The sequence below is a fragment of the Cuculus canorus genome, chromosome 1 (genome assembly GCF_017976375.1).
Source record: "Cuculus canorus isolate bCucCan1 chromosome 1, bCucCan1.pri, whole genome shotgun sequence".
Taxonomy (NCBI): Eukaryota; Metazoa; Chordata; class Aves; order Cuculiformes; family Cuculidae; genus Cuculus; species Cuculus canorus.
The window spans coordinates 158,507,892-158,521,006 of record NC_071401.1 but is presented as its reverse complement, the minus strand read 5'-3'; the positions used below and the strand labels follow the sequence as shown (position 1 = coordinate 158,521,006).

At 43.3% G+C, this 13,115-nt stretch overlaps 1 protein-coding gene across 2 annotated transcripts; it reads right to left on the bottom strand.

The window, feature by feature from the left end:
- Positions 1 to 1,414: 1,414 nt before the first annotated feature.
- On the bottom strand, positions 1,415 to 11,229 carry LOC104063965 (cathepsin E). 2 transcript variants are annotated; one of them, XM_009566253.2, is made up of 9 exons: positions 11,136 to 11,229; positions 10,783 to 10,960; positions 8,606 to 8,723; positions 8,018 to 8,136; positions 7,354 to 7,553; positions 6,527 to 6,649; positions 5,689 to 5,833; positions 2,667 to 2,765; positions 1,415 to 2,581 (listed from the first exon to the last, which is right to left on the bottom strand). In XM_009566253.2, the coding sequence occupies exons 1-9, from the start codon at positions 11,189 to 11,191 to the stop codon at positions 2,402 to 2,404; spliced, it is 1,218 nt and encodes a 405-aa protein (XP_009564548.2). In that variant the 5' UTR covers positions 11,192 to 11,229; the 3' UTR covers positions 1,415 to 2,401. The 2 variants fall into 2 exon arrangements, with proteins under 2 accessions (XP_009564548.2, XP_053941219.1); XM_054085244.1 differs by having other exon boundaries at positions 1,418 to 2,581; positions 11,110 to 11,229.
- Between the last annotated feature and the right edge of the window lie 1,886 nt (positions 11,230 to 13,115).

Below are 13,115 nucleotides of genomic sequence, written 5' to 3'. Positions count from 1 at the left end.
TGGACCGAGTTATCGGAAAAATTTCCTCTCCTCATTTAGTCTATTATCTCACTTTTGCAAATAGCTGTGGGCTCTGATTTGTATTAAATTATCTTTGGGGACAATGTGCTCTCTTTGGCACTTCTCTCAGCAAACTATTTGCCTTAGCACAGTAAATGCACTATTTTAGCAAACCCAACAATTTACAGTTCATGTTCACTGGTAAAAACAATGTTGAATTATTGCATGAATAAAGGCACTTTGAGAAATACAGTCATCTTGACTGTATTGAAATGCCAAGAAGACTTCTGGCAAAGGTTCAACCTTGCACGCATGTCAACTTGATGTCTACCAGGAACAGCCAGGCAGACCTACAGAAGCTGGACTGAGGAGAGAATAGGGCCAGGATAGACAAACAGCAGCCGCTTGCTCCCATAGAATTGTGCTCATCCTTGAGCAGGATGAGATGTATCCAAGCAAAGAGAGGGACGAACCCTGGACATGCTGCCTGAATTTCCACTTGTTTCTAGGATCTGTTTACGCTCTGCGCTGGACTTCATAGAGCTGAGATGTCAGGGACCAACCAGCTGCAGGGACATATCCCACCACCCTTAAAATCCTCCATCATAAATAACAGATCTCTAACTCTTAACTACAAGCTCATGTTTGAGAAATATATGTGTATATACACGGTAACTTCATACTGCTACATCTTGTCTGCAAGAACAGACAGCTGGCAGCAGAGTCCCCATTGCTAGCGGCTGATAGCCTGCATGCCAAATGGGTAACACAATGTGGCTGCAAATAGAGACTTACAAAAGCATGCACCAGAGAGAATGAGTGTTTCATACTGGAAGGCAAGATCAGTATTTCAGAGATGCTTACAGGCAAACTGTCTCACTTTAGTAATACTCATTGAGTCTTACAACCAAGCTTAAGGTGTTGGAGCATAACAGTCATCCTCTTCAAGCCAGACTTTAGAATGTTTCATCCCGACACTGCTAAGATTGAAGAAGCCTCCCCAGGTTCTCTTAGGGCCTCCAACCATAGCATAGCACTGCCAAGGCCAGTAACAGATGTTGCATTTTGTCTGCGCTAAGCACATCCAGGCAGGTGGCAGCAGCAAGTCCCCCAGGGCCACCAGCCCCTGCCCCAGCAATGCCAATGCTGCAGCAGTGCCATTGTGCAGTTCCATGGCCCTGCCCTGCCTAGGAGGTGCCCGGGAGCTGCAGATATTTTCATGCTTTAGGGGGAGACGAGCAGCCCAACACTCCAACATGTCTCAACGCACCTCTCCAGGCTGAGAGCAACCTGATTTTTTAGTCACAGTTGCACCCTCTCTTCCCCCTCCTCCCTGGCCCCACTGCACAGAAACTGTCGTAAGAAAACATAAAATGAAACCAAAACAGTGCTGAGTCCAAACCAGATTTTGCTTGGTTAAGTTTTATTCACATTTACAGGGGCAATGTCAGCTCTAACAATCCAAACAAATACTCCAATGGGTATAATTTGGGTGAATCTTCTTTTGCCAAATCAGCACAGCTGTTTCACACCTCTGCCAGTGCTGAAGCTGCTGCCACTGCTGACAAGAAGTGGCTGAGCCAAGGGGCAGTAGATGTTTAGTGCTGGTGTGTCAGTCTTGTAACTCATCGGAGGTGGAGGGATGCTGTGGTATCCCTTCACAGCTCCCTTTACAATCCCTTTGGGCATTATAATGCAAATAGATGCTGCTTCTAGCTGCCCCCACTGCCAAGGGGCAGAGATGTCAGACACTGAAAGCAGCACCTGATCTAAGACACAGACAATAAACATCAAGACCCAAAAGAGGAAAAAAGCGTCAAGTGAGAATGAACCCAAGGAAAAAAGCAGGTTTGAGAAAGGGTGTAAGGAGCAGGAAATTGTGTGCAAGAAACAGTAGTAGAAATTATCAGCCACTGGCTGAAGCAAGTTCATATGAAGAGAATTTACATGGCACCGAGGAAACAAGGTGGAAAATAGTGAGGAATAGGAAAGCAGTAGGAAATGGGGTGGAAACTAGCATACAAGAATTAAAATGGGTACCCAGGCCAGATTGGGATTCTTTTTCCCCCTACTCCTAACTGTTACCTTGTCAGCCTGGCACTGTTTGGCACTTTTATCCTTTCTGCTCTTTTGCAAATCTGAGCACTGAGCTGTTTTCACTTCATCCTAAGACCTGAGCTGTCAATCAGTTACTCAGGAAAAATTGTTTCTCAGTTGTAAACATATAGAGATTGAACCAAACTATATAACTGGGACAAGGACCACTTCAAAGCCCTTAAATCCTGGGACCGGAGAACAGAACTGCATTTAGGTCCAGAGTTTCATTTAAAGCCCTTCTTGACATGTGCATTGAAGATCATTACATTAACATTTTGTTAGGCAGAATAAATGTTATTACAACTCAGTTGTAATCCTTCTTATGAACAGCTTTTGCAAATCCCACTCTGTCATTCCCACGGTCAAAAATGCAGTAAAACACAGACATGAAGACATCTCCTAAAATCCAGAGTGGGCCGTTACGAGTGGTGATGTCGAGGGATTGAAAGCCACTCATGCAAAAGGTTTGGTCTTCAATAGACTCCTGGAAGAGAAAGCATGTGTCCTTGTGGCAGCCTGCTCCAGCCCTGCCTTGGGGAATGGGAAGCAGGGAGCCTGCAGATACGCACCTTTATGATGTATTGCTCTGCTGTTAGTTTGTACTCATGGTGTCCAATTGTGAAGCTTATGTGAGGCAGGCTGGACAGTCTTCTGCAGTCTATGAGAAACTGTATGTGATGCATCATTTAAGATGGGATTGGTTCGCCTTTTTTTAAGTATTGCCCTTTGAATTTGAGATTTTCGCAGTAGGTAATATCGAATTTACTACAGAGAAGCAGCACCAGGCTGACTTATGGCCCAACACTGCCCTCCAGCTTTCCAGCTCCTGCACGGGGTCAAACCAGCCTAGCAGCCCAGAACACAGCAGTAAAGCCTCTAGGGATGCAGGGCTGATGAAAGTCCTCTTGAACCCCAAAAGGGATGAGGTAAAGGAGCACTCTAATGTCCCCTCTGTGCAACTTAAAAGTAAAACTGAGTGTGTGAGACCCAGTGAGCCCATGTTAACAAGGTCTGCTAAGCAAAAGTCCTCTGATCCTGCAGCTGGGACTGGGTGGAGGGTGCTGTCTCCAGGCCACACAGGGAGTGTGTGCACTACGGCTGCAGCTCACCCCACTCCCTCCCATAACATCATCATTTTAGTGAAAAAAAAACAGTGAGCACTTTATACTTATACTCTGCCCTGGACAGGGATTTAAAGAGCAGAGGAAGGACTGAACTCTGGCATGGTCATTAATTTCCATAAATAATACACCCACTTAGAGTAAAATGAAAGATGATTTCCTGGCCTTTCTAGTTATTTCATGAAACAACTGCTGTGTTAAATGCTCTGAGCCCCAGAGGGCTGCAAACTGTAGCATTGAAAGTCATTGTTTTAGAGTCTTCCTATAAGGAAGAATCTACTATTGCAGTTGTTAAAACTGCTTTATGAAAACATAGCCCTAAATCTTGTGCATACTTACCAGGTGCCATACTATTAGAACAAAAGAAACCATGGGATACAGAGGACAAGGGTAAAAAAAGCCAGAATAATGTTTTGTAGAATATTAAAAGCAGTATATAATTCATTTACATAGCTAGTACTTCCAGAATAAAGTAATTATTGCTGTAAAAGGATAAAGGTTCTGGTAAAATCACTGGTGGATGCACCCACTTATGCTGGGATAAATCTGAGCCAAAATATTCAGTTTGTATGTGGTTGCTACAAAAGCAGTCATAGAAAGCCTTATTTTTAGGATTTTTTTTTTCAGAATCTGACATTCCAGCTGAGTGTCCTTATGTCAGCATTGGAGTACACATACTTATACTGCAATGACCTCTTTCTTCTTTCTATTACACTAATACAAATGCATTGGAAATATATGTTTTATCTACACCCATTAGTACATACCATTATAAAACCAACTTGTTAGTAAATCATGCTGGTTTACATCTATCTGGAAATCTGAATAAAAATGAAATTTAAGGTTTAATTGAAAAAAGAATCAGAAGGCTCATGAGTTACGCAGACGTAACCCCAGGTCCTCCTCTTAAAAAAGCTGGCAGATTAAAGGTCCATTTTGTCTTTGATCTTTGCCCAGCGCACTGCGCAACCGTAACACTTAATTTTCTCCCAAGTACAGTTTTGTGTCAGGATCAAGACAACCATGAAGCTAACAGAAACCATATGCAGCAGCTTTACTTAGGGTACTGGAGCTGTGGCAATGTAGTAATTTTCCTGTGGGAGTCAGCCAAGGGCCAGCAATAAGGCATGGTAAAAATAAGCTGCTCTCTCCCTGGAGATGGGCAGGTTTAGCTGTCTCAGGCTTGTTATTTCAGCACTTTAAGCATTACAATAGTTCAGTCACGCCATCTGAAAATTGCCAGCAGGGAGATGTGAAAGGCAGCAGAAAGACATCCTGTGGGAAGGCAGTGGCAAAGCATAACCTACCTTGAGCAACCTCAGCTCACGCAAACCCCACACGGAGATGTAGGGAGACAGGGACCATGGGTGCGGAGCTGGAGTGGCCATGAAGTGATAGATCAAGGCCATTTTGGCCCACTGGAGGAGGTAGAGGAGTTCCTCAGAGAGCAAGCAGAGATGGGAAGGAGTAGTGGGGAATGTCAGCATAGAAGATGCAGGAGAGAGCAGCTGGGAAGAGAGGAAAAACAGCGAGGAGACAGAGGAATAAGGCTCAGGATGGAGAATAAGAGGCAGTGAGATGTGTCCTGCATCCCATGGTTCATCTGCTCCTGTCACTGACATTTGGTCCGTATTAGGACCAGTGCTGTTTAATCTTCACCAGTGACGTAGACAGTGGGATCAAGGATACCCTCAGCACGTTTGAAGATGAAAAGCTGTGCTGTGGTTGACACACCTGAGGGATGGGATGCCATTCAGAGGGACCTGAACAATCTCGATAAGAGGGCCCATGTGAACCTCATGAGGCTCAACAAGGCCAAATGCAAGGCCCTGCACCCAAGGCAGGGCAACTCGCAGTATCAATACAGGCTGAAGGATGAAGGGATTGAGAACAGCCCTGTGGAGGAGGACTTGGGGTTACTGGTGAACGAAAAGTTGCACATGAGCCAACAATGTATGCTTTGCAGCTCAGAAGGCCAACCATTTCCTGGGCTGCATCAAAAGAAGCATAGCCAGCAGGTCAGAGGACTGCCCCTCCATTCCACTCTGGTGAGACTTCACCTCGAGTACTGTGTCCAGCTCTAGAGGAGGAAATTTTTCACAATGAGAGTGGTGAGACACTGGAACAGGTTGTCCAGAGAGGTGCTAGATGCCCTATCCCTGGAAACATTCAGGCTCGGGTTGAATGGAGCTCTGAGCAAACTAATCTAGTTGAAGATGTTGCTGCTTACTGCAGGGGGGTTGGACTAGATGACCTTCCAACCCAAATTATTCTATGATTGGGAAGGAGCGCTGGGGCAGACAGACAATGAAACCAGCTGATCTCCGAGTTCCATGCTATCCTAGAAACAAGATTTTAAATTAGATTTTTCAGAGCAATTATTTTGGTTATTTTCCCATCCTATAAGCTCTTTCCACCAAATACCAGTTTTGCTTCCTCTCTGGCTGTTTTCTGGTTGTATAGTTTTTACCTCTCCAGTATGCGATGGACTTGCCCCAATATGCTCCTGTAATCGCCTGATTTGTGAAGAAGGGCCAGTGATAAGAGAAGTGCCTGAGTCAACGATGGCTTCACAGCCATGGGAACAAAATTCCACCCGGCCCTGGATCTTTATACTGCAAGTGAAAAACAAAGCATCTTTAAGCAAATGGTCTATACATTGTGACTGAAGCAGCAGATTATTGCTATCTAAAGTATCAGAGTAGAGTCTGAGGTTAAAAGTAGTTGCTAAGCTCTGCAGTCTTAATAGACAACAACATCTCTAAAAGACAAGAAAGTAAGAAAAGGAAACAGCATCAGGAAGACATCTATTTTGTAGACCCACTTTTCTTTCTCAGGACTCCTACAGTTCCAATCATTTGCTGCCTGGTGATGAATTTGTTCTCACCCACAAGTATGTGTCTTCATCAATTTACTCAGAAAGAGGAGGACCAAAGAGACACTAATTTGACCAACGTTAACAGAAAAGATGAGAACAGGACCTGGATTCAGTTCTAACCTCTTAACTGAATAGTCCACCAAGGATGGACTTGGCCATGGGTGTGTCATATTAAAGTATATTAAAATGCTCTCCCAGAAACCAGCTCCCCAATGTCACAGCACATTTAGAGAGCTAATAAATCCCAGTCTCTTCCCGGTAAACCCCCTCCTTGAGAGTCACAAGGGTGAAATATTGCAGCCAAGTCCTCCTACACCTGTATCGCTAGGTTTTTCTGCCTCTGCGGGTTTTACCTGGGGAGGTGAATTCCACCAGGTATTTCATACATACATACATAAACATACACACGCATACATACACACATACTTACTTGTTCAGGTGTATTTGCCAGTAGCTTTTCTCAGTGACTGGGACCCAGTGAATTGAACCCTTGTAGAGGGAATGGTCTATCCCCCCGAGGATCAACTCACCACCATTCTCAATATCATCTCCTCTGAAAGCAGAAGACAGTTTAACACAGATGTGGGAGTGTGCTAGTGTAAGTGGATGAGGTTACACTGAAAAAGCAAAAGACAAACTACAGCCATTTATAAATTCAGACAGACATGCATGGCTGAAAGGGATTATTTCTAAATTATAACTTAAATTATAACTGCATCTGCCCCAACTCGGGGTCTCCAAACAACCTCTGAGAAGGCTTACTGGAGGCTGTCAAGGGCTAAGATAAAATCAGGAGCAGGCTGAACCAGTTGCTGCTCTCACCTCTGAATTATGGGGAGATAAGTTGGTGAAGTTACAGTTAGGTCCAGATGAGGTTACAACATTTCTTTTCCGAAATACAGACACTTGGGAGTAACACTGCATTTCTGTTCATCTCCACTGGCCAGAAGGAAACCTCTGGCAACTCAGACACAGTGTGCCTGAGCTGAGACCTTTTCTTTTGTTTATGACCAGCTCCAACAAGACTAACTGTCTGTCCAAAAATTCATGGTCCTGCCTAGCACATTTTTCCTTTCCATTCCATAATTTTAGGTGTTAAATCGTAAAAAAAAATATTGGGGAAATTACTTTCTAGAACTGAAGATTTATACAGATGCATGGTTAAATTAAAATAGATTAAACAATTAAACAAATTAGCAATTAAAATGGATTAATAGATTTACTTCTTTTTTTGGCAGTGTCACTTTAAAGACTGACCTTTTCAGATAGAAAGAGAAGACCGGCTCCTCTACCAGCTCTTGATTCATGATGCTGTCAAACACGGGCAGAGCATTCCCCACTGCTAAAGAAGGGTAGCCCAAGCCCAGAACACCATCAAAGTGGGCAAGGGCAAAAGTCATTCCTGGCTCAAACACCGACTCACCAAAGTCCTGTCCCTTGATGGAGATGTTACTTATCTGTTCAGTCCAAAAAAAAAAAAAACCCCACCAAAAACAAACAAACAAACAAAAAAATTAAAGTAAAACACCATCAATTACAAGACATTAGCTACATTTACATTTCAGATTCATATCAATAGACTCATTCAATCAATAACGCCTCAATATCCTTGTGTGATTTGCACTAATAAAGCAGGTGCCCATTTGTCAGGTAGGCTGCACCAATTCCTTTTAATACCTTAATTCTGTGGCTGTTTCTTCATTTAATCAGGACAGGACCCAAGGAAACAAACAGAAATACAACAAAAAATCTTGCAAGTTTGTCTGGGTAGCCAAAAGCAGGAGCAGCACTCACACTTCTCAGCATCTATCTTGGTGGAAACCTCACCCTGCCCTCATCTACGCAAGGCGAGGTTTTCCAGGGCAAGTGCCCTGAAAACGGTTGATCTGGAGGTTGACACCTATTGTAGGTGAACACTCACCTGCAGCGTTTCTTTGCCAGCAATGCCCAGAAGCTGTCCCGTGCCGTACTGCAGGGAGAAGGCTTCCCCTCCGTGTTCATATGAATCTGACTGAAAGGACTTAAACTTCTGGTGCACTCCTGCACAAAACAAATTACACTTGTGCACCAATGGGGATCTCCTGGCAACACACCTGCTTCCTGATGCAGAACCAGATGAAACGCAGGAGAGCCAGATTTTTGCTTGTCTTACAAGGAAGGTGTTGATGGAGGTGGTCATTCCCGCACAGGCACCCCAGTTTTCCTGTACCTCAGAGGTTATTTGGGGTATTAGAGGCAAAACAAAACAAAAATAGGGTATTTCCACCACTATTTGCAGCCCTCTCAGGTTTATTTTCATGTTTTTCACCTCAAGCGCCTCATGGTGCATAAGGACACTTGGCAGCTACACGTGGTACCTGCCCAGCCAGAAGGGGATAGTGGCCCCCAGGGGTGCTCCAAATCCTCCCCTACCAAATCTCTGCTGCAGGTGAGCTCCATGGGAAAGGAGAGGTGGCCAAGGTACCCGAGACATAAGGAGTATAAGGTAGAGTAATGTTGTGTTTCTTACTGCACGCTTCACTGATGCAATAAGCAGAAGGGACCCAAAAATTGGAGGAGCCGGTGTCAAACACAACAGTGAACCTCTGCGGTGGCGTGCCAACACTCACAACTCCATAGTACTGTGCCTGGGGGAGGAAAAATTTGGTCAGCCCCTAGCTGCCTCCCACCGAGCTGTGCCTGAGGAGAAGGCAGACTTGGGAGCATCATGCAATGCTTTCTCAGGGGCTTCAGTGCAATTTCATCTAAACGTAAATGTACAACATGGGGAAGTATATCTGACTCTATGGGTGGCTGCAGACAACAGATTTCACTCCAGCTGCATGCATTGCAGTACAGCATTTTAAAAGCCTTTTATGCAAACATTCATTTGGGTTCTCCATGAAGTCAATGAGCTCTCTTGCACGACTTCAGTGGTGGCAAGGTCTGCCCCAAGATGAAGTTCCTGAACAACCATGCAAGCTTTCAGGCAGCTCTCTGCTGATGTCAGTAAGAAATCAGTGATACAAAGAGAGCGCGGCCCACCTCTGCCAGCATCAGACAGCTCCAACCAGCAGCAAAAATACTGTCAAAGGTGGTTGGCCTTTTGCCTTTGGCCATGTTGTAATTAGCAGATATTAGTAAGTTAAAAAAATGAATTCTGTTGCACAGACTGTACCCAGTGTACCGAACAAAGTTCATCCAGTGGATAGAGAAACCACTGACTATCCTTGGATATCCATTGAGGCTAGAGATAATCTGTGAACACGTGAATGCTGGAGTGTAGAGCTTTTCCACATCCCAAATGCAAGTGTCTAAGTGCCCCTATCTGGCCCTGGAAGAGCACTTCAGCACTGAGACCTATTTTTAGGAAGAGGCATTTATGGAATTCAAATGCAAATAGAAAAGCAATACCCAGTGCCAAGCCTTTTGAAGCAACACAAATATTTGTATATGTATCTTGAAGTGCATACTTGTTAATTAATACACTGAACATAGTTTCTGACCCCGGAGCCTATGGTCTGAGTGAGATAATAATGAAAATGTAAATATGCATGCTGTTTAAAAGAATATCCAGCTTTTCAGCAGGATTTTATTCCTTACTGTATTAAACAAAGTTTTATCAACAAATCTTTAAAGTGAGGCAGCTCTAAGATATGTTGGTCCAAAAAAATATCCAACCCCAAAAAACCACAAAGGCACCACAGTGAAACCACCCCACTACTGTTCCTGGTGTGAGCTGAGTATTTTAGCTATGTGGGGTTTGTTTTGTTATTTTGATATTTATCCCCCTTTGGTAAGCTTTAGAGCAGGCTGAAATGTTTCTGTCTCCTTTGTTCTTCTTCACACACATCTTTAGCACCTCCAGGCATATTTCTTTATGGCCCTGAAGTGTCAGGAAGATCCTGCTGACTTAATTTACCCTTCCCTTCCCTGTTCCGATGCAGCTTCCACAACATTTCTGCAATTTGGCTTTCTTTTAGATAGAAAAAAACAAAATAAGAATGAAATAAAACAGAAAACAGAGAACAACCAAATGGACAAAATGCTCAACCCAGGAAAGACACTTCCAAAATGTTTGACCTGCTGACTTGCCTGTCTGAGATCCAATGAAACTCAGATTTTTCTTTTCTCAGTTTAGGTGATAAAGTCAGCCAGGTTAGTGTGAGACCCAGGTCAGCCTCCAATATTTAATATACATTAAGCTCAGGAGATAAAAGCAGAAAACTAAAACTCTACTTGTGTCTTTGTTCTCACTGGTTTATAACTTCACATGACCAAATAGATGAGATTTGGGGGATTTATTATACCATGCAAATATCTACATTTCTGATAAACAGAATACAGCTAAATGAAATAATCAGATTCTGCTACCAAAACCCCAGTCCTGAACCAAGAGTGATATAGGCAAATCTTCCTCAAGTTCAATGCAGACCTATACAAAAATAAAACTAGTCACAGGACTACCACTGCTAGACTACATCAGCTTCCTCCGCAGGTCCCATGCCAATCTAGATCTATACATGCTTTATTTTGCAGACTCTTAAACTGATTTTTTATGATCTAGTATTTATAGCGTAGTGCAACGAGCCCTTTCAAGCCTTGTAATTTCATGGAGAGATTAGATTTGAAATATGCTGGGGAAAAAAAATCTGCCTTCGAGAGAACAAGGACTCCTTATGATTGCATTACTAAAACTGTACTTACATTCATGTAATCATACAGCCTTTCTGAAGCAGTTCCTACTGATAAAGAAATATCTTCTGGGAAGCAATGTAGGTACCTCCGGGCAAAAACATCAGGGTGGTGATTCCTCCAAAATTCCTCTAATTCTCCATTTTCCCTCAGCTGTTTCTTGATAGACTTGAATCGAATGAGGGGGATTCTATGCAAATAAAATGAACACACAAAAAAATTAACTAGTTCTCCATTCTGGAGCTCTCACACACTCATTTTTTCAAATGCATTTCTTTTTTTTTGAGATCTGGAGTAGTAACAAGTACAGGTAACCCCAGGAGCAGCTGAGACACATACCAGTGGTGCTAGACGTGTTTTCTTACCGTTCCACAGCCACGGTGAATGAGATGTAAACCACTGCTAGCAGTATCACCCTCATGGCTCTAAGCAGCTTGGAGTCCAATGACACTCATTTACTCAGAAGTCCCTTTCTTATACCCCGTTGTCAACAGAGGGCTGTTCGCCAGGTCAATCAATCGCAGGAGGTCAGTGCTTTGGCAGAAAACAGATTCATTTGCTCTCAGAGTAACCACTGGATTGTGCAAGTATCGGTGTCCAGTGGAGCTACTAAGGCACAGATAATCAGGGCAGAGTCTAGGCCAAACAGATATTTTACTAACAATCCTTAATCTCTTTTACATACATATAATAAATGAGGACAGTTCGGCTCCCATTAGCTTGAGAAAGAGGAGGTCCAGGGCTTGCCTGGTTTGCTATCAGCAAGCTGCTTTTTCAAGCTTGCTTCAGTGAGAAGTGGCCCAGAAGTGTCCAACACAGAGAAAGAGGGTATAATATATAACCATTTCACATTTGCATGGAGACCTTTCAGCAGGGCTGAGCAGACAGACATTTGACAGGGTTGTGACAAGTCATCCCCTAAAAAACTGAAGCGTAATTCCCTATTTATGAGAGCATTGCTGTCATAAATGTGATTCCCACCCAAAAAAAAATGGGTCTTAAAAGAAAAAAAATGGGTCTTTAAAGCAAAAAAAATCACAGGCTGCAACATACAGTAATAAAGAATCAGTGGTTTCGTACCAATTTCAGCAAGACATCTGGAAGTGCTTGCTTGGATTTATTTTCCTACGAGTTTCCTGGGGTTAGCAGTTCCCATTCCTGCCTGATCCCAGGGTTCAAGTGGGAAAAATAAGCTGGCAGAAAAATAATGGTGTCAAAAAAGAGACTGATCTGACAGAGAGCAACCCCAAACCCATTAGCTGCCTGGGAGGAAGCTCAGCACTGAGCCTGCAATTTACTTAGGAGACATTTTGAACCTTTCTTCTGCACAAGAAAGTGCAGTGAGCAATTGCAGACCGCAGCCTCGCATACATTATAGCTGAATTTGAATAATCAACCGTTTTTGTTCAAAAGACTAGACTAGGGTGCTGGGAAAAGAGCAGTAATGATTATTGCCCTGCAATAAGTTGCTCATTTAAAATAGATTGCTCACTAGTGAGGGTGAACTGGAACTAAGTAGCCCTTCCAAAAGACAGCACATGTGTGACAGTGCGTAGGAAAGAATGAATGTCAAGAAGATGGAGGAGGGTGTACTCATCATCTGCTCTAGCAGCAATGCTCCAGTCAAGCAAAAAGAGCAAAAAAAACCCCAAACACAAGGCATTTGTGGGCAAAGAAGAGGTCTAAACACCTGTCACAGACTTTAAATATATGTGAAGCTAATCATTATGAGCACACACTAAAGACATTCTTAAAAACTATTCCCTTAAGCCTCATTCCTTGCTATAGCAGCCTGATTGAGGAGGGGCAGGAGAGGCTTAAAATCAACAGGTTTAGGTCTCTTCATTAGTCCTCTGGATTTTGAAATACATGGTTTGCATTTTCAAACTTAACTCCAAAATTGTGAGGGCTGCACAGCCTGCCCTCAGCAAAGGCTGAGCCCGGTGTCATCATGCAGCTAGGTGCAGAGCTTTGGATCTGGAAAAACACCAGTGTCTCTATTCTAATGTTTTATTTTAAAAAAAAAAAAAAATCTCCAAAATTGCAGGAACAATAACACAGCTTTTATATTGATTTCCATTTTATTGTGATTTTTCTTTTTTTAATTCTCTAGCCTCAACAGTGCTCCCTGTTTCTTCTGAACTCACAGTTTTTATGCAAGTTCTCAACAAGCAACCACATTTTCTCTCTCGCAGCCATTCCAGCCACTGAGCTGCAGGAGCTAAGTGCTGAAAGCGAGAATGGTTGGCAAGAGCTGTGGTCACTTGTGAATTTCCAGAAAGCAAAGGCATTTCTCAAGGAGCCTGCACGTGCCAGCTGACGGGCAGCAGAGCAGATGTCATGCC

Excerpts from the sequence above, each read along its gene's own strand:
- LOC104063965 (XM_009566253.2), bottom strand. The coding sequence starts at position 11,191 with ATGAGGGTGATACTGCTAGCAGTGGTTTACATCTCATTCACCGTGGCT. Across the intron at positions 8,724-10,782 it reads GGCTGTATGATTACATGAAT|GCACAGTACTATGGAGTTGT; the intron begins GTAAGTACAGTT and ends TTCCTCCCCCAG. Across the intron at positions 2,582-2,666 it reads CAGAGCAATACATCATAAAG|GAGTCTATTGAAGACCAAAC; the intron begins GTGCGTATCTGC and ends TTTCTCTTCCAG.